This window comes from Tetrao urogallus (genome assembly GCF_951394365.1).
Source record: "Tetrao urogallus genome assembly, chromosome: 2".
Taxonomy (NCBI): Eukaryota; Metazoa; Chordata; class Aves; order Galliformes; family Phasianidae; genus Tetrao; species Tetrao urogallus.
The window spans coordinates 47,324,779-47,347,998 of NC_136814.1; the positions used below are offsets into that span (position 1 = coordinate 47,324,779).

A 23,220-nucleotide genomic window follows, 5' to 3' on the forward strand; every position below is an offset into this window, starting at 1 on the left:
TGGAATGGCACAGCCTCATGTGGGGTGACTGCAATGCTGAGGTTAGCGCTGCTCTATTGCTTGGTCACAGCTGCCACTTTCTAACAGCGCTTTTAACTGAGACCAGAAGGAAGTTGTTGCCAAATGTTGCATAAATACATAAAAATCACGTGAATTATTTTTCTGATTATTTGATTCATTCAAGACAAATATGTATATATTATTTTCTGCATTTTGACTGTATGTGTTGAGCCAGATCTCAGAACAGCGATGTAGTTCACTTTACAGCACAGTTGGATTTTGCTGTTGCTACTGTAGCCTAATCCTTTTTCTTCCTTGTTTAATTTATTTTCTTTTTTTAAGGAACAGACATTTAACTGCAAACTTACAGCAAACCAGTGAGTAAAACATACCAGGGCAGACACTGAAGATAAAAATCAGTGGTAGGTAGTGTTAATCTGGTTGCTCGTTCTGATTGTTCTGTCCATCATCAGTCAGCATCTTCTGTGGGATCCTCTAAACCATCAGCTACCGCTTGTGTTTAAAGGAAATAGATTTTTCCTTCCCTTCCTTCCCCTTGTTGCTCCCTGGGCAGTCGGGAGGCTGTGGAAGCTCCCTGCTGGATCTGAAGTTTAGGATTAAATAAATACCTCTGTAGTCCTTGTGGTCAAGGCGAGAAGCTGAAGGCCCATGCTGCCAGCAGGGTTCAGGCAGAACTGTAATACTGCCTGCACTGTGCTCCAGCCCCTGCCCGGCTGCCCCAGGGCTGACGTCTCAGTTTTACAGAGACCTGGGTGCACAGCCAGCTTACCTTGTGCACTCATGGAGCTGAGTAACCCTGTTTCCTGAGTACACAGAAAGAATGAATTGAAGGAATGCGATAGAAAATAGTGATGTTTTGAGCTGCTTTGGAAGAAGCAGGGTTTTTTGTGCGCCCATGGCCACCCCTCTGCTACCCACCCCTCCCCAATGCCCTCAAATTCTGCCTTACAGTTGCATACCTGGAATGCTTGTCAAGTCCTTCTTAGCTTTTGATTCATGTATATGTAAGATGATAAGCTTAATTAGTTAAAATTCTCTGTACTCATCCTGACCAGCAATGTCCCATGTCCACCTGGAAAGAGTTTGGAGGTACTGTTTGTAAGGTAATGCCCTCTGGACTCGAATAGAAAGTGTTTTCCTAATTAATTTCTAGGGGTTGGCCGTGATACTTTCCCAATTGGCAAACCTAGTCTCAAATTTCAGCTTTAAAATATAATTGGCAGCTCAGCAAATTCGTAAAATTGATCCCCATTCACACTTATTTTTGGCTTGCGTTAAGAATGTGCCAACCTGGAACTCTAAACTTAACCCGGCGTGACTCTCCCAGCGCTGCCCTAAGAGGGAAGCCTGGCAGCGGCACCTGGGCGCCCGCCAAGACAAACCCAACCCACGCGGTGGATGTCAGCAGGGCCAGAGCAAAGCACAGGGGGGATCGAGTGCCGTGCGCCCCGTCCCTGGGATGACCCCGAGTTTGGCTCTCCACGTTTGTGCAGCAACCCTTCTGCGATTTCTAGTGCTCTCCCGGAGCTAAAGGCAGCAAGTATGGGTCGCTGGCTTCAGTCTTGCCTATTGCAGGCTGACGATAAGAAACGGGTCTGTCAGTGGGATTTGGGTGCATGGATGGGGCGAGCTGATGGCAGTCAGCCCTCCAGCACAGGCTCTGCTTTTCTGGTGCTTCCACATCGACACCTGGTGGTGGAGCCGGCCATCGTGCTCTCAGAGACGGTTTTATTGTGGGCCGGTTGGTGTACGCCCGTCAGACGTCAGTTCCTAGGCGCATCCTCCTTCTGTTTGTACTGCGGCTCTCAGTTGTGCATGAGTTCCATCGGACAAATACGAACATCAGAACATCCAAGTGCGGATGCTGCCCTAAATAGCATCTCGCAGATAGCACCCCCAGCTGCGTTTGCAACAGCATGAAAGGTAAACAGACGTAATCACTGCAGCATACGGCTTCCTTTTTTAATTTAGGCTCACATAGAATGTTGATTCTCTGCCCTTTTTTTTTATTCTGTTCTATTATTTTTACTTCAGTTGAACTGACAACCACAACTTTTTTTCCTCCACTGCAAGGCTTAAATGTGCCCCTTCTAACTTGAGAAAGATGGTCCAAAGGCTTAAAGATCTTCCATCTGCTTTTTTAAATGAAGACAGGGCTCCAAACCCACCACATGTCATGTATTACAGAGCCAGGCATGATGAGCAAAGGGATGTTCAGATGCTGAAGTTCTTATCCGAGAATGTTTCCCTGCTGGAAACAACATTTTTACAAGCTTCTGTATTCCCTTCAGCCTCTCCCTAACAGGACCTCCTGTAGGGAGAACTCAGTATTTCTCATTCCGATGATAGTTTTGAGTAACATTTATAATTGTCTGCCAATGGCTGTGTATTTTTTGGCAATAACGAATCACATTCAAGCTTGTTTCCCTGCTAAAATCCCTTTAGCCCTGCTTTTGGAGCAATGGTCAGATGGGCTGCTTCTGCCCAGCTATCATGGCATTTATTGTGTTCGGTTTCCATGAGGTTGCAGAACATGGTATTAGTTATGAAGTATATTTTGCTATTTACAATTTGAAGTGGTAAAAGCCTCTGCATTCCCCCTGCATTTTTCCTGAAAGCTTATACAGCAAATGTTGGTTGGTCCTCAGTTCTCCTAAGCTATTCTTATCTATCTGCAGGCAAAGGATATGTGAGTTTTAGAATTTATTGCAGTTAAATGTAGGATGGCTGAGGTTCCGCTACCACTCCATTTGTCCTCAGAGAAAGCTCTGTAAGGTCAGCATAAGCAAATGTGGGTTGAATGGGATCTCTGTCTCCATGCACAAAAAGTTTTTGCTGATAGGATTGTTTTAAGGCAGGATGGGAAAACAGCTTGAGCACATCATGCCTCTGCCAGGGTGAGGATATCCATGCCAAGTTTAAAGAAGAAAACAAAAAAGCCACGCTGCTGAACTCTATATAAACTAGGAGAAGACAGATTAGAATCTGGCGAAGGGTACAGCAGAAATTTCCAAGACTGAAGAAAAGGGGTGAGAACACCTGGAGGAGGGGGGAAGGAGAGGAGGAGGTGAGAGGGAGGAGCACGTGGTGCAGTAAGGAATGGTGAGTGGCTGCTCTGGGGGGAGGAGGAAGAGGAGGAGGAGGAGGAGGAGGATGAGGAGGAGGAAGGAGCACGGAGCACCAGGGCCTGAGGTGGCAGCAGGTGGGGGATGCATGGTATCTGTGCAGCATGCGGGATAGCAGTGAACATGGAGTTGTTTTGTGACTCAGGAACTTTCCAGTGAAGGTGTTGACGGAGTCGAGTAAGACAGGGAGTAGAAAATTGGGAAGAAGAGGACTTCATGTGGCAAGAGGGATCTGCCACCAGTACCTCCTGTACCGTTGGTGGAGCTGCACTGCCTGACTTCGAGTTGTGTCCAACAGCCTGTGCACCCTGCATGAGTCGTCACGGCTTCCTGCTCTGTGTGTGCTGTTCTCACACGCGGCCGTGTCTACAGCTTTGTTTCACCTGTGGTAGGGCAGCAGTGTATTCTCTCAGAAAACACACATCACACTTCATCTCACAGCTGAAAAGAACAGTTTTTAAGAACATCCCTCCTGGCTTTGAGCCATTTTGCCAAGAAGTCAGTGCAGTGGTGCAGCTCATTGAGCGGCAGAGTGGCTGGAAGACTATGCAGAGGAGAAGGAGCTGGGGGTCTTGAACAATGATCAGCTGAACACGAGCCAGCAGTGTGCCCAGGTGGCCAAGAAGGCCAATGGCATCGTGGCTTGTATCAGAAATAGTGTTGCCAGCAGGAGCAGGGAGGTGATCATGCCTTGTACTCAGCGCTGGTGAGGCCTCACTTTGAGACTATGCTCAGTTTTGTGCCTCTCACTACAAGAAAGATATTGAGGCCCTGGAACGTGTCCAGGGAAGGGCAATGAAGCTCTCAAGCACCTGGAGCACAACTGTTAAGGGGAGCAGCTGAAGGAGCTGGGATTGTTCTGCAGCTGCCTGAAAGGGGATTGTGGTGAAGTGGGAGACAGCCTGTTCTCCCACATGATTAGTGATAGAACTAGAAGAAACAACCTCCAACCAGAGGAGGTTCAGATTGGATTTTGGGGGAAAAAAAATCTCTGAAAGAGTGCTCAGGCACTGAAACAGGCTTCCCGGGGAGGTGGGAGAGTTACCATCCCTGGAGGTGTTTAAGGAAAGGGTAATGTAGCACTTAGGGACACGGTTTAGCAGGCACTAGTGGTGGTAGGTGCATAGTTGGACTAGATGATGTTAGAGGTTTTTTGCAACCTTTCTAATTCTATGAGTCAGCCATGGTAGGTGTCCATTTGTCAAAGGCTGTCACCAGAATTCATTTTTCTAGCTTGCAGAGGTGGTCTGTTGCACTCAGATACAGGCCTTTGCCTTTCCTTCCCAGCAATCCAGTGTAGTCAAGTAGGAGAGACGCCATGACTCACATAAACTTCTACTTACGTGCTTATGAATCTGCTCAGCGTTTGCTTACAAATTGTGCCAGTTTTTGAGGAGCTAAAATTGTTATAAACCTCTTGAGAATATCTGAAGGTTACCTTCTTCAGAGCCCTTCATATGGCAGGAATCAGTTTGTTCGTATGCTCACAGTCCCATGGGCAATGAGAGAAAAAATATGTGCACGGGGAAAGCTGAGGGAGGGCCAGCAGCTCTGGCAGCAGCACTGGGCAGGATGGTGCCTCATTCCCATCTCACACCGCAGACATGCCCACAGTTCTCCAGAGGGACACTGATCATCAGTTTCCCTGGCCACTCACAGAGGAGTGTGCCTATGGCTTCCCAGCTTTTTGGGAAAGGGTGAAGAAGGGAAGAGACTTCCCTTCGATGTTGTCGGTTTAGATTTTGTTTGTTTGTTTTTGGTTTTTTACTAGTCTAACAATAAATACAAAACTTTATAAATCTTCCTTAAGAAAGCAGCTCATCTCCTGGAGGATTGCTCCCACTGCTTCAATCCTCTTCTTTTTGTCTTGACAACCAAAAAGCAAAGGCCGTAGAGGCTCTCAGCCTCTGGGGATTTATGGATTCATTCTCAACTTGGCAAGCCAGAGCTGCCCTCCAATGCATCTCAGCAGAGACACCAAATGGCAACAGCTGTCCATAACGTCTGTGTGAGAGCTACCTATTCCTTCCTGTTAGCAGTTCCTTCCCTTCACTCTCAAGCCAGAAAGCAATCCTACTGTCTTGGAGAGTATAAAAGGCTGCAGAAGAAGGCCCCTCGTCCCAGATGCTTACTCAGTGGTGAAATAATAAAATGGTTTGTGCTTGCCGTGGGCCTTTTGCCAAGGGCAGAGTTTCTCTACAGCACTCAATGACATAACTCTGCTGCTGTGCTGCCCTTGAAACAAAAACTTCATGAGAAAAATCTCTCTGAGCAGATGAGCCAAGAGAAGTCAAGTTCTGTTTAGCACCGAAGTCTGATTTATATTCTCAGACACTTTCTTAACAGAATGCATATTCTGGGTGTTTTACTGAGAGACTGCACAGTAAATAAGGCAGAAATGAAAGCAAAAAAAAAGGTATTTAACAGGAGAGAGTTTTGAATGAGGACCAAATTCCTCAGCGTTCTTGAGGAAAAAGGAGAAAAAGCTTACACACATGTAGTCAGCAAGCCCAGGGCACTATGTAGAGGGCACAGTGCCAAGTTTCCTGTTTCTAAATGCTCTCTATATTGAAATATGTAACCTACCTTCCAGACATAAAGCTACTAAATGACGACATGTACGGCTATAGCCTGTTCCACTGCTTTCTGTGTATTTTCTGAACGTTGTCCTTCGGGTCTCGCTGTTTGTATGGGGAAGGAGCTTTCAGGGCACTTTCAGTGTGAAGATGTGCTTGGGCACGACGGGAAGCGCTGGTGCAGGACGTTGGGCCATCCAGTGAGCCCATCCTTCAGTGGGCACAATATTCACATTTGATTCATGAATTCATTATGCTAAAGTGGAGTGTGACATATTTCATGGAAACTAATGCTGGCTGTAGACCTCAAATACTTTCCAAACCAATTCACATATTCCATGATTTTGGTTTCACGAGTTTCTAATCTTTGTGTATTTTCCAGAGGATAGTGCAAGCTATTCCGATGAGCCAAAACATAGCAATCTGAAGGAGGTGATTTACATTAAAAAAAATAAACAAATACAGAAACTTACAATGACTATAATTAGTGGGAAAGTCATGTCATATGGAAAAAGATACTTGTGGTCACACTTCTGCATTCTTTTACAATGCCTTCTCAGTCAGCCACCACATGACTAAAAGAGAATCAGCTGATTTGGTTTATTTCCTGAAGAATCTTCTCACAAATACAAAAAATGCATCATGTGACAGTGACACTAAAGGTAAATTACTTCTGCTTGGTTGCCTTTCCAAACCAAGAGCATTCAGTGCGAGCTAGGTTTAATTATTGCCTGACTGTACTTCTAAGAAGAACCCACTAGAGATTCTCTAATGCATATGAGATTCTGTAAAGGCCACCTAAATGTTGGACCTAATTATCCATCAGCACTAAAAGGAATTAATAAAAAAACAGAACATATTCAGAGCAAAGTGTTCTAGGTGTTCATTTTATGTTCATTTTATAACATGCTAAATAATTCTTAAGATCTGTCATACTGACATACTTAAACTTTGGTAAAATGCCAAAAAACATTCAGGATCAACCTTAACACTTGAATTTTAACTTTAAAAAAAAAAAAATCAGTGGAATAACACAAAGATTAATAGCTTTACAGCTTACTGAAAATCAAACGTGTCCCAGCAGAATAGAGTTTAAATATTTGTCATCATAAATCATCTGTATAGTGGCATTATGGGATCACGTTTGGTAATTAAGGGTTAATTCAACAATGTTTTTTCTTGTTTACTAGCACAGAAGCAGTCCAGAGCTACTATTACTATTATTTTCCTTTGCTATCTTCTATGTTAACTCAAAGAACAGCCCTGAGCTTTCAGACTGCAATAGGACTTACTTATATTACAGAGAACTTCTCTCACTTGAATTATTGTGCATGAGCCCTGAGAAACATACCTGCAGTTGCTTCCAAGCACTCTGGGGTCTTTCTTTGCTACCTCTCCTAGTAATCTGGTGGGTTCACAGCATTGGTTCATAAACACTAGTTGGGTTTTTTAAAGGTCTAGGACACGATTGCTTTGTAATTAAAGCCATCAGGTAATTACATGGGCCCAAAGACGCCTTCTAGCAGGAAGTACAGCCCCGTGTTAGGGGAAATATGCCAAATCACTTTTTTTTCGGCTAGCTGAGCAGACTAGTCGTGATAAATGTTATGAGGATCCCTTTAATGGGACCCATGGAGAATAGCTCCTTGGTGGTATTTAAACAGCACATTAGAACATTAGAAACACATGAGGTTCACATGCTGGCAGCTCAGTTATTAAACTCAAGGCTTCCTACTCACTCCCAAGTAGACAAGATCCTACTGCTGTGAACCACAGCAATTGTCTTGACTCAATGCCCCATGCATCATAACTGGTTGACACTCAGATGTATGCTACTTGAACAGCTGTAACTCAACTCATAAAGCCCTTTGGTAACACTCAGGTAAACCTGAGAGTAGCAGCTCTGCACTTGGTAGGAAAGGTTTAACCTGGAGACGTCACAAGTTTCTGTGTCTTTGAATCAGTAATGTCAAGCTAGCGATATCCTTGATCTCAGGGTACAGTGCCATGACTCGATTCACTTCGGCACAGGGGAAAATAGTGCACAGCTCCCTGTGGACACTTGTTTGCTGGGCAGGAGGTCTTGCAGCATGGGGTGGCCAGTAACCACAGTAAGCAGCACTGGGCTGAGCAGAGGCTTTCTGGAAGAAGTCAGGCGTGCTGCTGGCATCCAGCAGAAAGGGGTGGTTGGGGAAACAGCACTGGGGCCTCTCTCTGTAAACTTGCAGGGGCTCAGCTAGAGGCATCACAGAGGATGGAGGAAGGTGCTGCTGCTGCTGTGCCTCCAGGACTGGCCCAGACTGGGACCCATCAGACCAGCACTCCTGGGGCCAGCAGTGCTCCTGGTGCCTGCCTGGAGCAGGTGGGATCACTGAGTGCTGGAAGGGGCTCCCTGGTAAGCAGGTGCAGTCCAAGCAGTGGTGGTGGTGGTGCAGCAGAAAGGGGTTGTGCCTCAGGCTACAACAGCTATGAGGGCTGTCAGACACATCTTTGTCCTTTGAGGTGCACGCTGGTCTGTTTCCAGAGTACACCTTGTCACTGATGAAGAGTGCTGCCATGTCTCCCACGAGGGGATGGCCTCTGAGGGCTTCTGGTGGTTTCCCGTCCAGCTCCAGGCCAGAGTTGGATCTTATGGCCCAGGCATCAGCTGGCTGGTATCTGTCTGGGGACCATGCTGCATAGCAAGAAGCCCTCATGCTCCTGCTGGCTCCCTGTGGCATTTCTGTGACAGGGTTGTGAGGCATAGGCTCTCTCCCAGTCCGATATGGAGAGCAGTTACACACCTCCTCCTCCTTCCCCAGGCTCGTGGGCACTTTTGTTCTGGCTCTGAGCTCATCAGCAACTGACAGCTGAGCTTGATGCAGCCTCTCGGGATGGTAAAACTTGCATTTGTTACCGTAAGTGCATTTTTTACCTGAAAGAATAAAAAAATATCAAACAGGAGCTCATCCCCAAGGACCATGCAGCTAGGAGCTTCTGGTAAGCAAAAACAGCACAGAGAGGAAGCACTGCTTTCCACCCTACCACTTTTGACCCCACATTTGCATGTTGCTGACTGAAATAGCAGGGTGCAGCCACAGCGGAGGGAAATTTCTGCATAAAGGTCTATTTAGGTCTATTTTGGCAGTATCTGAAGTTCACATGTCTTGTAGTTACAGTGCTCAGTGGACCGGGAAATCTGCTGCTGAAAAGGGTGGCTTTCAAACACTGGGCAGATGTTCAAATTACGTTAAAGCTGTTTTGGGGTGGGAGCACCACACGGTTGAGCAGCCCTGGCCCCATCCTCTACCACACCAAGTGTGAAGGCGGAGCGCATGCAGGACCAGGGCTGTCCCCTAGCTGAGGACTATGCAGCAAGGAAGCAAGGCCCAGGGGGGACAGAGAAGAACCCACCATAGGGGCAAGGCTGCCATGTTGATTCAGGAAGCGCTGGCTTTTTGCTGAGGAAATTAGTAAGAGTGGGTCCGTGCCGGCCTAGTGGATCATCAGGAGGCATAAACCTGAAAAAGGAGAAGTGACAGAAGTAGCAGAAGTAGCATTGCCACAGCTTGCTGCACAGGCTTAGAGCAGGGCAGGTGGGTGATGCCCTCACAGCCTGGCCTCTGGAAGCTGCGTTATCCCTCCTGCTCACCAAGCCAACTGTGTTTCACGATCATGTAGCTGTCCTTCTCCTTTCCTAAAATCTTCAACCAACTGGAAAGAGGCTAAGGCTTCGCACAGCCCTGGTCTGTCAGCACCCCAGTTATCACAGTATCACTTCCTTTTTCCCCAAAGCAGTAGGAAATACCTCTGTTGGCCCTGTGCTCGTCAGCTCCCTTTCACACCAAACTCACTTTCCTCTTGTTTTTAGGGGAATGAGGTCTGAAGTCACCACTTATTTCAGAGCTACAGCCGATTGCGCATCTGGTGCAATGAAGTGGCCCAGACTTTTCAAGGGGATAGTCAATGGGCCAGAGAGACCAACTTCTCCTTTCTCTTCTTCTAAAAGGTCACAATAATAAAAGCACAGGGGAAAGCGCTGTTCTGCCTTGTAGGGGAATTTAAAATTAATTCAGCCAGCGTCCCCTCACTGATTTAATTCAGTTACACCACTACAGAATACGTACTAGGTGTTGGGTAAACATCCCAGTTTGGACTGGTAAGAAGGAAAGCTGGTCACTACTGCTGCCATTCAAACGGAGAATTTCATTGAGGAGCAGCATGGAGTTTTAAGACAAAAGATAAATAAGAAGGAACTACAGAAATGAGATAACTGTGGTGGCCGGAGGTACGCTCATGTCTGAGCTGTCTTGACCCATACGCTTCAAGTTACAGATTGCTCACCAGCCAAGTTCTCTTACCTATTACTGACAAAAGAGTACATGAGTAGTCGCTGCTCTATGAACCATTTCCACTCAGGATTTTCATTCTGGAGATCCCGGTAATGGTCATTGGAAACAATGACCCCATCTTTTTCGTAAGCAACCTTCACAATATAGCGATCATCGTAGCAAACTACCCTCTTGCCTTTCACCTTCCGAGACGGGGTATACACAAGGATTGATTGCTTTTCAAGCTCTTCAAGAATGTGCTGATCTGGTGAGGTGGTTAGCAGAGATAGAGGGAAAAAAATAGGCAAAGAAGGAATCAGTTAATGATGACCTGATCTCCACCATGCTAGAAACTTCAGAAACTTAAAGTGGCGTGATTTTCGGATGTATTGAAAACCAGCAATTGTTTGGCAATTTAAAAAAAAAAAATTGGTCTTTTATAAAAGCATCTACTCGTAAAATTGGAGGTACCTTTTTCTGATTTTAAAGTCTTATCCATTAAAGGTATTAAAGGTCTATACCAGAGGTAGGCAAAACCCTTTGCCTTTTTATGTCAGTAGATGCTAGAAAGCTTCTGACCAGTCCTGGCATGAGTGTCACTGCAAGTTGAAATGGGCCTGATAAAATAAATAAATTCATTTCTCCACCTCCAAGGAGGCTTCTTGCCTTTCCTGCCACACAGAGGGGCAGCTCTGTTGCCTTCTTACCTGCAGCTGCAGACATCAGGCTGCAGGCACATACCTTCCCTATTTCTGTACAACTCAAATCTCGCCATCCTCCACAGACTTCACACATCCTTCTCCTGGCAGAGGAAGCTGCGTAGCCCCTGCATCAGGTAGCAGGCCAACTGATGCCAGTTGTGCAATAGTGAAACCTTATTCACAAAGATACCCACACCTTTGAAAAATGTGTGAAACATTACATCTACTCAGACACAATGCTGTTTACTGGCTGGCCTTAAATACTCTGCAGGCTGTTGTGAGCTAGCAAACTTGTTCTTCTTTAATTATGGCAGAAATTAGTGCTCTGAAACTTCTAAGCACAGTAACAAAGCCCTGTATGCAGTTTTCATCACTCACCTGCATGTGACAATGAATTAACGACTAATTTAAGCAACAGAGACCTTATACAGTTTGCACCTTATAGGGCAAAATCATACTGTACTCTTCACATCCCCTGCCTGCAGTCTGCACCCAATGGCTGCCAAATTATGCCCAGGATGGTGACGTACCTGCAATGGGACTGTCTTGTCGAGGGGGCTCCTTCCTCCAGAGGGGGACAAAAACCTTGATGTAGGTGTGTCCCCTTTCTCGGAACCAGTCCACAGCCAGGCGGATCCCCCAGCAGGAGAAGACCTCTTTGTTTCCATGGCTATGAAAGAAATAGGAAGAGGAAGCTGAGGCAAAGTTTTCAGGAAGCGTATAGAAGTCTCTAACAGAATCAGTAATGGAAAGGGAGAACACAGTGCTTGTGTGTCATTTATCACTTTCCAAGAAAACAACGCTCCATTCCTGAGCAAGGTGCCCTGGTTGGATAGATGCAAATACCTCCTCCAGCAGAACCAGGCACTTGTTGTTTGAAGAAGTTTGGATACCTGAAGTCAGAATTATTCTGCCTCCAATTTCCATGACCTGCCTGCTAACCAAGCATGTTGTTTCCGTCTATATCTAATTGGACACAGATCCTAAAATGCCAGTAAAACCCTAGGCTGTGTCAGATCCTTTGCCTTCTGATAATGATTTGAGGATGGAGAGTTTCTTCCAGCACATGCAGAAACCCATGAGGCTCTCCTGTATGAAATAAAATGTGGGGATTTTCTTCTGTGCTAACAGTGACATGGATTTTCATGTCTGAAAAGACTGTTAGTGCAATTGAAGGTCAGTTTGGTGCTGACCTCTTCTGGAAGTAGCAGTCAAATTAAAGGGGAAAAAAGACTGCAAGAGTAAGGAGGGAAATTATGGAGAATCTAACCCAGGATACCAGAAAAGGGGCAAGACCTCTGCAGAAAGATGCTTCATGCCCATTGTTGTCTTGCCCACGCTGTTGGATTTTGTCTTTGTTTCACAGAGAGATAGGAAAACCCCAAGATGTGCACTGCAGCAGATGCATGCAAGGCGGATTATGGATAATTATCAGTATTTAGAACACAACAGAAAACAATCCTTTGGGATTGTTTTCTCAAAGGAAACAATCAGAGCCAACCTCCTTTCTAAGTTTCTTTTCTCCACTGACAATTCTTACCGCTAGCCCTCCTCTTATCTAAAACCTGACAAGAGCACAGGGCATATATAAGGGAAGGCAGTTTGTTAATTGCCTCTGCACAAGGAAAAAAACTCCTCACACAGATTCTGAACAGATGAACACCCTCACAGTGACTGCAGAAACCTCATCCTTGTACTTTGAGGTTTCTGGATAATATCACCACAATTCTACTCTACACAGAACAGGGGTGTAAATGTCTAAATTACTACACCTACTTGCAGTGACTGACCAGCTGAGGAAAATGCTGCAGTCCTAAATATCCCTGACCCCAAGAAATTCACGTCCAGATTGTATTTCTATTGATCATAAAACCAAAAAGCGCATTTTACACCTAATAAGATGTATAGTGCTGAAATGTTGACTACAAATGAAAACTAGTGCAATTGGCTAGGCCATCCTTTAATGTTGGCTCTCAAATCAAGTTCACTATATCAAACACTTTGACAATGACTATTAATCTATACGTATATAGCCCTGACAGCTTTAGGAAAGTACTCCTGTATATATGCCCAATGTGAGAAGTAAAACACTCACTTCAAGCACAAACAATTTGATCAAAAGGGCAGACAGAACAAGCAAGAGGCACCTGGCATTGATACTCAGTGTTATCACTGAATCTATTTGGCATATCGCTACTGCAGCCAAAGGTGGGGAATGCATAGCCACAGTAGTAGATATACACATGGTGCACTGCCATGTCATTGAACACCATCAGCTGCCATGCAATACCACAGGGTCTTTAAAACATCTCATCTCCTGCATATTGAATTAATCTTGACCAACAGAAGCTATTTAATCCACCTCATGCCCATGGACCTTAACTGATCTGTCACAATTCTGTCCCTGCTCTCTCCTTCCTGCCAGCAGTGCAGTGCATCACTTGGTTACAGGTAACCAGGACCCAACAGAATCCTCTGATGAGGGCACAGAGAGCAAGGCAACCATTCCACCAATTACTCCATAATTAGCAGAAAGTGGTTACTCTTTCAGTTGTGCAATTCCAAACTCTTTGAAATGAACTTTAGTTAAAACAGCTTCTTCAAGAGCATTTATTCATGTACAGCAATGGTTTACAGGACATTGGCCTAAGAGGACACTTGGGCTATATCCTAATTTTGTTAAAATAAGCAATTACATCATTTCTTCCTCTATCTGTAGTTGTGTTGTTCCACCTTCATAGATGTTTTAGGCCTGTTGGCTAGGAAACATCAAGTTCCAACACTAATTCCCTACAATAATCACATATTGCCAAAGTAAGGAAACTTACTTTTGGAGGGGGGTGGCCCTGCCTGTGGCAAGGGGTTGGAGCTCCGTGATTCTTGAGGTCCCTTCCAACCCAAGCCATTCTGTCGTTCTGTGATTCTTAAGTGCACAAAGCCAGGCTCAGTTGGCCCAGAAAAAAGGCCTCTGTATATGTCACAGCTTAAAAACTGGATGTAAAAGTGCAAGCTCTACAGTAGATAGCCCCTTCAGTGTTACAGGGTTACTTGTTCCTCTTCTACAATACCAAAACTTGATTATTTCCCCCACTGGCCTAGCTAAACCATGGGCTGGCAGATGGCTAAGTTTCTAACTATACCAAATGGAAATGCAAAGCATACTGAGGTGTCTGGTTAGTGAAACTGGCTGAAGGCAAGGGTGTTTGCCATTCAGTCTTGATGGATGAACTTGGGGCATATACATCTTTTTCAAAACCTTGCACCATGCAATAAGCCATCAAATCTGCTAACTGTGAAGTGTTCCAGAAACACCAGTACCAAGACAGAAATACAAATGCTTGAGATGTTTTCTTCCCCATACAAGTGTCTCTCTAAGCTTCAAGATTTTGACAGCTCTGTCCCTAAATTGTTGCTTCTCCTAAACTTTTATGTTTTTCCATCAAGAAAACCCAACAAACAACTCTGTTCCCTGATTATGCTGCAAACAGCTCTTTTCCAACTGACAGTAACAAATCAGAAAAATTAAAATGAGCATCCCATCCCATTAGCCAGAGGGCAAATGTCAGCCAGTACCACTTAGGCTACACATCCTGGACAGGAAAGCAGCTCCTTCCAGGCTGCATTGGGTCTGTATACCCTGACAGGATCACTGTCTCCTCCATTGTGCCAAACACTCCCAAACTTACCAAGGCAGATAGGGATGTCTGAGTGGAGCTGCAAAACCTTTGCCTTTCTGAACCTGGAAACTACTTCACTTTCCTCTAAATCTGTTTAGGTGAAAACAAGGAATCCACAGCAAAGCACTACCCTTCAAGAATCTAGGCAGGAAAGCACCTCTCTGCCTTGCATACAGAGAAGTAGAAGAACAACCCGAGGAGGGTCTGGGGTGGAAGTGCAGGAGAGTCTAGCAGCCAGCTACCCAGCTGATGGCTTGGCTAAAGCTAAAGAGCTCTGCTCTGTTGTGTATTTCTCACTAGTCATGAGCTTCCTTCAGGATCCCCTTGCTTTTGGGTGGAATTTCTTCCTTCTTCCAGAAGATGGCACAACTTGCTTAGTTTCCAAGATCACCTGCTCTGGACTCTTTTGCCCTCTAACCAGAGGGGATGTAGTCTTATCTCACCTCACACCAAGGGAGGAAACCCTTCTCTACTCTATTCCAAAGTGCAAGGATGGGCCTGGCCCTGCAGAAGAAAGCAGGAATCATAGGGAGAAATGGTGGATACAAAGGGCATCCTGGACTTTGGAGAGGCCTCTGACAGTTCTCACTGCTCAGAGGAATGGAGGCCAAGCCGCTGCTGCTGCTCTTGGATTTCTCATCCGCATGAGAATGCCAGGCTCTACATCACAGAGTGCTTTTACAGTGTCAGGACACTACTTAAGAAGTATAATTGGCCAAGATGAGTTGCTATAACATTTCCCAGAAACAGAATTAATAAATAAATGAGAACATTTAAGATTTAAATGTTAAATTTAACATTTAAGATTTAAGCCAACGACCAATTTTCCTGACGTTTATACTATATAAACAAACAAACAGAAAAAAACCATACAAGCCAAGAACCTTGGTGGAATTTAGTTGCAAGCCAAGACTATACAGTTGTGATTTTGTTAGGAACCACAGCCACCCATCTTTATTTTCCCTCTCCTTATGTTACTGGGGCTTTCCTGTTCATTTGGGATCCCTAGGTAACTGCATGAAAAGGCAGGGAGACATCAGTGGTGAGCACAAAGAGAAAGGGCTGCTGAATCATCCCACCATAAACAGAGCACATTAGCTGCTGTGAGCTTGTAAAGGGTCAAATGCAGAGCAACGCAGTGACTGTATTTGGTGTGTGTATTTATGGGCATGGACACAAAAGGTTCCCAGCCAAATAATAGGAATAAGCAGTGATTCATCTACCATACATCCAATAGACATCTCACCTGGAGAAAAACCCACTTTAACTCATCATCTTTAAAATTCAAAAACTACTGAGAAAGAGAGATGTCCTAAAAAGCAAAGCTTACCTCATTGCTACATTGCTGCCGTCAATCACAATGGCTCTCAAGTGACTGGAGGAATCACCTTCCTCTTCTCCGAGCCACTTTGGCACTGGTGAGGTGCTGCACGACCCACGGGCTACAAGTTTTAGTTGGGGAGGCTGAGCCTGGCTCTCCAGAGCTTGAGGTTTTCTCCCCATCCGAATCAGCTCTTTGAGCACATCATCCTCCAGGGCCTCTTGGCCCAGGCTCTCCAGCACTTTGCAGATGTCCTGTTTACCATAGCCTAGCTTACAGAAAAAGTCCAGCTTGCTCTGGTGAACTTCTCTCCCTGTTGAAACTCCTTCGGAGCCTGGCGGTACTGGCTTGCTGGAAAATGAACTGGTCAGGGCCATCCTAGCAGGCATCTGCCTTCCTTCCAAATGCGCTTCTGTCTTCCCGTCCTCGTCCAGCAGGCATCAGCTTTAGGTGGGGGAAAGATAAGAAATAACAAAATGCAAGTGTTAAGGCAGAATGTGCAAGCTCAGTTAGTCGCCTCGTGCACTATCCCAGTCTTCTCTCAAATTCAAGCGTTTTCCTGATCCTCTCTTATTTATAAAAGCAGTCAATTGGTCCAGGTGATGTTTGTAACTCTCCAGGCGTTATGTCAGACAGGTGTCATCCTACTTCATGAGCTATGCAAGCCTGTCTTTACCCAGGATCACTGTATGCGTAAGTTTGTTCTTTGGACTTATCTGACAGGAAATGATATAAAAGGCAGTGTAACCGGGGATTTTCAATTTGCTCAGTGTGGTTAATGAGGTGCAGATAATTATCTGTCGAATGCTGTTGGATGATCTCAGATGCCATAGCAACTTGACATGTACGACGAATCTCACTAAGTGATTTAGGGAAATGTTATTTAGCTGTGAACTCTGAACTCTTCTTAATAGAACTGTGTTTCCTAGTATGTGCCTGTGTGTGTACATACAGACATATCGTATGAAATCCTACCACTCACCTGTTCCAGTGATGCCTGAGTTAATATTTTCCTGTTGTTTTTGTATTCAGAGAAGCAGCTTGTTTTTTGAAGGCTGTCATGGGTAGTGGTTGGAAGAAAATCTGAAAATCGGTTTCAGTTTCACTTAGATTCATTGTCAAAAGACACCTGTAACTCAGAAATGACTGTGCCGAAGTAGCAGGATGCTACCTCAAGCTTCTCCATAACATGACTATTTACATTTCTGGTCTACCTAGTAACTGACCACGATGGGCAATGTAAGCTTCAGAACTGCTTCACTCTACCAAGCATGACAGCAGAAGGACATATGTGGTGACTACTCAATATCAAGCCACATTTTTTCAGGCATGCTTGGCATGCTTGCACAGACACTTATCTCACTAGATCTCTGCAGTTATTGATAGCACCAGTATCAGAGCTACGGCTGCATCACCTACTCATATGTAAGAAACGAGTCAGGCTGTCTTCCCTTCCCTGTAGATCTCACATCACCCTCACTGATGGGAGACCAAGTGCAGGTCACTCCTGAGTACAACATAAACTGCTGGGAAGATGCTGCAAACTCTGAAGCTCTGCTAGAGTGAGGCATTCAGACCTAAATCTTGATGCTCCTTTGTCTATAAGACTTGAGATCTTATAAAAAGACACCTTGCAGACAGCTCCCTGGGAAGAAGAGGACTGTGGGACCACTGCAGTCCATTCATTGGCAGGTCACTTCGTGATGGCTTAGACAGTGTGTTTTCCTGAAGAAGAAATCTAGAACTCTAGTAAAAGTTACGAACAGCGTCAGTGTATTTTAATAGCCCTCAGTGTTATTTTGTTGACCTGCATTTCCGCATGTCCTGATGTATGTTGTTTGTCTCAGGGTGATTTCCCACACTAGCACCCTGTTGCACTGTGTTTGTCCCCAACTCCATTGAATGCAGGCTCAGCTTTGCCAGGAGGGTACCTAGCTGTGGGGTACAGAGGCTGTATTTGTCAGCAACAGCACCTGCTGAGCAAAGGCTGCTCTTCTGCAGTGCTGCTGGCCAGGTCTGTTTTTCTGCAGTCATCCACTGGATCTCTGCTACTGTTTGGCCAGACATTAGCAATGGGTTATGCAGCGACTGCAGGATTTTACCACAGAAAGAGCGCAAATGGAACTCTGAGATGGAAGGCATGCTCACAGATAGCACTGAGGTGACTCTTATAAAGGGAAACTTGAAGAGTGATCATAGAATCATAGAACATCGCAAGTTAGAATGGATCCACAGGAATCATTGAGTCCAACCTCCAGCTCCACACAGCATCACCCAAAATCAAACGCTATGTCTGAGTGCGTTGTCCAGACATTCTGTGGACTCCAGCACTGGTGGCCATGCTCCCTGCCCTGGGCAGCCTGTTCCATGTCCTCCACTCTCTGGTGCAGACCCTTTCCCTAACCCCCAGCTGCCCCTCCCCTGACACAGCTCCAGGCCATTCCCTGTTGCTGTCGCAGAAAGCAGAGCTCAGCACTGCTCCTCTACTCTCCTCACAAATTGCTGCAGCTGCCAGGACAGCTCCCCTTAGCTCCTCTGCTCTGGGCTGAACCAACCCAGAGAATAAGAGTCACTGGTTGATACTTTGATGAGCAATCAGCAGCATGCCCCAAGTCCAACAGGTCAGCTGGTTGCTACAATCAGTGCAAAAACACAACAAAAGAAGCAGCGCACCACAGAGTCCACCTTCTGCTATCAGACGCAAGCAGGTCGTAAAATCCAACTTATAAACTTTACAACCTTCATATGCAAACTACTTGTATTTCCTCCTGCCGCTTCCCTTGCCCTCACAGACACACTGGGCAGCCACCCTGGCTTTGCACTCCACCAGCACTCAGCCTTCAGATCCTGGGCTGATCTTTCCCCCAAGCAAATGTGCCCAGCCCACAAAGCCATGGTATTGTGCCCCCCTTCTATGCACCCACACAACTGGAAGGAACAGCTTCAGTGTCATTTCTAAATTCTTTTATAATCTTCATGTTTTAGCTAGAAATAAGGAAAGTAAAATGCATTTGGCCACACATGCAGGCACAGCAACAACTTCACACTGTGGCAGCATTCCCCCTGCCCAGTCTTGGCTGCCCCTTTCTCCCCTGTTCCTGAGAACCACCCCACAATTCATTCAACCTTCACCAAGCAGCACTCCCTGGCCTTTCCAGGAGCTTTTTCTTCTCAGAAAGAATATAGGCTGCTGCACTTCCAAATAAATCAGGGTGTTTTAGATTCCCAAATGGAGGACGCACATAAACCCCCACAAGAAGACCGGATGACTACAGAGCAATCTGCGTCTTCCCTTTGTGATACGTTCCCCACAAGCCATAGCAGCAAGCAGTGCCAGGAGCCATGCCCACCAGCAGCCCCACTCACCCTATGTTACCTGTCCGATCCCCATGGTGCCATCACTGTGGGCAGCTGGGAGCTGCTCAGGGCAGCCAGAAGGAAGCTGCCTGGTATGGAGAGCCTTAAGGCAGGGCTGGAGTCAGCAGAGAGCAAACAAGTGCTGTGAGCAGGTTAGAGCTCATTCTAAAGGAAGGGTTTACTTCCTCATTTGGCTCGCTGGTCTTTCATTTAACCGTACAGGTTGATAAACTTTCACTTCATTTTTCAAAAGGGGAAAAAAAAAAAAAAAAAAAAAAAAGGGTTCCCAATACATTTCTGAGTCATGGCAAAGATGAGTCAAATGCTTGCGGGCAGGGATCTATAGCAGCCAGTAGTCAGAGCTGGGTACAGGAATTTGGGGATGAATGGGCAACTTTCTACCACAAATACTTCACCAAGTTATTCTTTCCCCCTTGCATCTGCAAATCCCTGACTTTCAGGGACATTTAAAAAAAAAAAAATAATAGGGTAATTAAAATTTAAAAAGCACAGAATGAAGGACAGCATGCAACCTACCTACATGCAGCACAGATCTCTCTGGGACTTGGGTGGCACTGACTGGGCAGGTCAGCCACATGGGTAACAGTTCCTAAGGTCACTACACCAACTTGCCAGCTTTCTGTTACCAAGAATACCTGCAACACAGCAAAACAGTCAGCCATGAGACCCTAAATCCTGAGGAAGGAGCCAGGCAGAGCGCCAAGGGTATCCTCACAAGAGCACCCCTACAAAATGCTACTAGAGAGGAACAAGAAAACTGCCAAGCTGCTTACAACCAAGGGATGCAATAGAGTAGAGCATATGACATCACAGAGTATCATTTTAACTCCCACTTCTCCGCAAAACACTCTGCTAATATGAGAACAAGGCTGTGGAAAGCATCCACAAAACAGTAACAAATCTGGCAAGGAGACTGGAGCACAAGTCTTATGAGGAACAGCTGGGGGAATTGGGATTGTTCGGACCTTGTTGTTCTCTGCAACTACCTGAAAGGAGGTTGTGGCAAGGTAGGGGTCGGCCTCTTCTCCCAGGTAATAGTGATAGAATGAGAGGGAATGGCTTTAAGCTGCACCAGGGGAGGTTCAGGTTGGACATTAGGAAAAATATCTTCCCCAAAAGAGCAGTCAGGTGCTGGAACAGGCTGCCCAGGAAGGTGGTGGAGTCACCATCCCTGGAGGTGTTCAAGAACCTTGTGGATGGGGCACTGAAAGTCACAGCTAGTTGGCATAGTGGGGATGGGTTAGCGGTTGGACTGGGTGATCTTAATGGTCTTTTCTAAACTTAATGAGTCCATGACTCTAAAGCAGAGCTTAAAAAAGAGCAATTAGAAAAAAGTCAGATGAGAAAATCTTACATTCATCCTACAGTCCTTTGTAACAAAGTGACTGAAGTTATTGAACAAGCTATGAGTACGAGACTTCAACGTTATTCAAACTGAAGCCAGCAAGGAGGACCCTTACCTTCCTTGCCAAAGCTGGGAAGAGCACACCGAGGCAATTGCTGGTGTGAGGCAGCAGACCACAAAAAGCAGATGATTGTACAGAATTTTAAAATAGTCTCAAACCCTTTTGTTCACCAGCACAGATAAACATTTGCCAGTCCAGGGCCGTGGTTTCATACACATTTCCTCTTTCTGCTGCTTCCTTGTGCTGACAAGCACACCGAGTACTCCCAGTGTAATTTGTTGTTTCTCCATGGTGTTGTGGTAATTAAGGAAATGGATACAACGGGTGAGGTCTTCTCTGGGGAAGAACCCAAACTCATGGATGTTCCTATGCTGAGCCGAAGTTTGAGAGCTTGCTTCATTGTGAAACAACTGGACTGCCACTGGAAAGGATTATACCAACCTCCAAGCAGAACAGCCGTGCTGCGGCAGCTCCTGGAGACCAGGCCTGCCATCTCAGTAGGATCTGTGCAGCTCCACCTTCCTGATGGCAACAGATCAGACGTCATGCCGAGTACAGAAGAACATTCTCTTGAACCTGTAGTGGGGAACACCACAGGTGCTCTGGTTTACACACACCAATGAGTTATTTGCTTTGTTAAAGGAAACATTCATTCATTGCACCAGAAACACAGAAAAGCATTATTAGCATCTTCCTCATTTAGGAAAGTTCACCTGCTGGGAAAATCAAACAAACATATGTGAGAAATCTCCAGTCCCTAACCAGAGGCAGGATAAAGCGTGCAGTTAAATACAATCCTATGGGCAGGAGCACCATAATCAGCCTGGGGCAGGGACTTCTCCCTGCAGCCTCACTCCATGCTACCACAACCCTGCTTCTTGGTCAACCCTCACCAAGAAGTTGTTATTGTTATACAGTACAAGGTGTGCTCTCAATTTTAAATCAGGGTTTTATGCACTGCTAGGCAAAGTCTAGACGTTTTTCTGCCAATGAAATTCTCTCACTGCTGGAGATCTCGGAAATTTTGACTTGTTGGAAACAGGTGTTTGCCCCCAAAATTTACACCACTCACTCAACAGGTCCTGTTGCAGTTCTGCATAAAGCTGTTGACAGGCAACCCAGCGTTCAGGCTGGTAAACAACTGGTGTCTTTAGGAGAGATATTTTTATATGCTTTCCAAACCTTCCCCTCAGCAGAATAGGCAGCAGTAGCAAGGTCTGCATCTGACCACAGAGCAAAGAGAGACGTTTATATGAACAGTATAGCCCATGGACAACTTCATTCACTTCTTGGAAAATTACAATCCCGTCTTAAGATCTGACACAGCAGGAACCCGACTTGTTTTTGCCATCTAAAATAACTATTTTTGGTCTCCCTTTTATATTAAAAAAATCCTGCTATTAGTCAAGTGTTTTCCACTGAGCTTATATAAAAAGTACCTTTTAAAACCAGAAACCCCCAAACAAGTTTCAAGTTCAAAAGTCTACCACTCTTTAGCTTAAGATTTCAATTTCAGAAAGCTCCTGGAACAGTCTTTCTGTTCTAGTGATTTAGCAAACGCTTGGTAGACCTAAATCCTCATACGGCTCACTGAAGGCTTTTAACACCCACACCACCTTGAACAAGGCCAGTGACTCAGTGACTGACAAAAAGCATATCTTCACAGCAGCCAGACACAAAGTGACACAGAAATACTAACATGTGGCATAAACTTACATAACACATACATAAACTTCCCCATTTTTATATTTTGTGTAGCATTCCTACGTATGTAACAGGCAATCGACATTATGCACCTAGGAAGTCATCTACCTAGTAAGCCTACAAGCCAAAACCATAATGCTCTAGTCAGTAATACCTGAGTTTTATATGCACACTCATGCTACAGGAGAATGAGGTGAACAAAAACAACTAATTCATAAATACGAGATTCTTGAAAATTCTGAATATAACATTTTAATGATGCAATTAAATATGCTTGTTCAAGCAACTAAGTTCTTTGGGTTTGCTTGGACGAGAGCAAAGCAGGCCAGGTTTACCTGCAGAGGTTCTAAGCAGCCCCAAGCACATGGCATGCTATACCAACCATACAGGACTGTGCAGAACAACAACTGCTGCAGCACACATCCCAGAGGAAGGTGACAGACTGTCAGTGTGGCCAAATGGGATTTGGGTAAGAAAGCTGACATGCTGTCAGCTCCCTCCTCTCCGCAAATCTCAAGCCAAGCTTATGCTCAGTGAGTTTCACGAACACATCAGTGAGCTTTGGAAAAAGAACAGGAAGACATCAGCAAGAAATCCACCAGCCAGCAGGCAGAGCACACAGCAGAACATCAGGCACATTTTTAAAAGCTCTATAGCATTCTGAAAAGCAGAGACTTTTGAATGTGCTTTTTTTTTTTTTTTTTTTTTTTTTTTTTTTTAAAGTTTTCTTTCTGATGACTGCTTGGTCACCAACACAAGAGTAACCATTTATGTCCATACACTACTTGTATAAACTTCTAGATCTTAAGCATTTGCTTGTTGCTAGAGAAGAAGCCATTCGTGCTGCTGAGAAGTGAGCGCATTTTCCAGGAATTGGGTATTTGTTTTTATATTTTAAGATGCTCCTACGCCCCACAGGTGTGTGTGGGGTCAATTGAGGCCTGCAAAGGGCGGCCAAAAGTCTTCAAATGCTGTTGAGTCATTTTTATCACCTTTCCTGT

At 45.3% G+C, this 23,220-nt stretch overlaps 1 protein-coding gene across 1 annotated transcript; it reads right to left on the reverse strand.

The window, feature by feature from the left end:
- Positions 1-7,659: 7,659 nt before the first annotated feature.
- ZC3H12D (zinc finger CCCH-type containing 12D) lies at positions 7,660-16,120 on the reverse strand (the record flags this gene model as incomplete). Its single annotated transcript, XM_079550767.1, has 5 exons — positions 7,660-8,636; positions 9,116-9,222; positions 10,063-10,297; positions 11,264-11,403; positions 15,741-16,120. 5 exons carry the CDS (start codon positions 16,118-16,120, stop codon positions 7,660-7,662), a joined length of 1,839 nt encoding a protein of 612 aa, XP_079406893.1.
- Between the last annotated feature and the right edge of the window lie 7,100 nt (positions 16,121-23,220).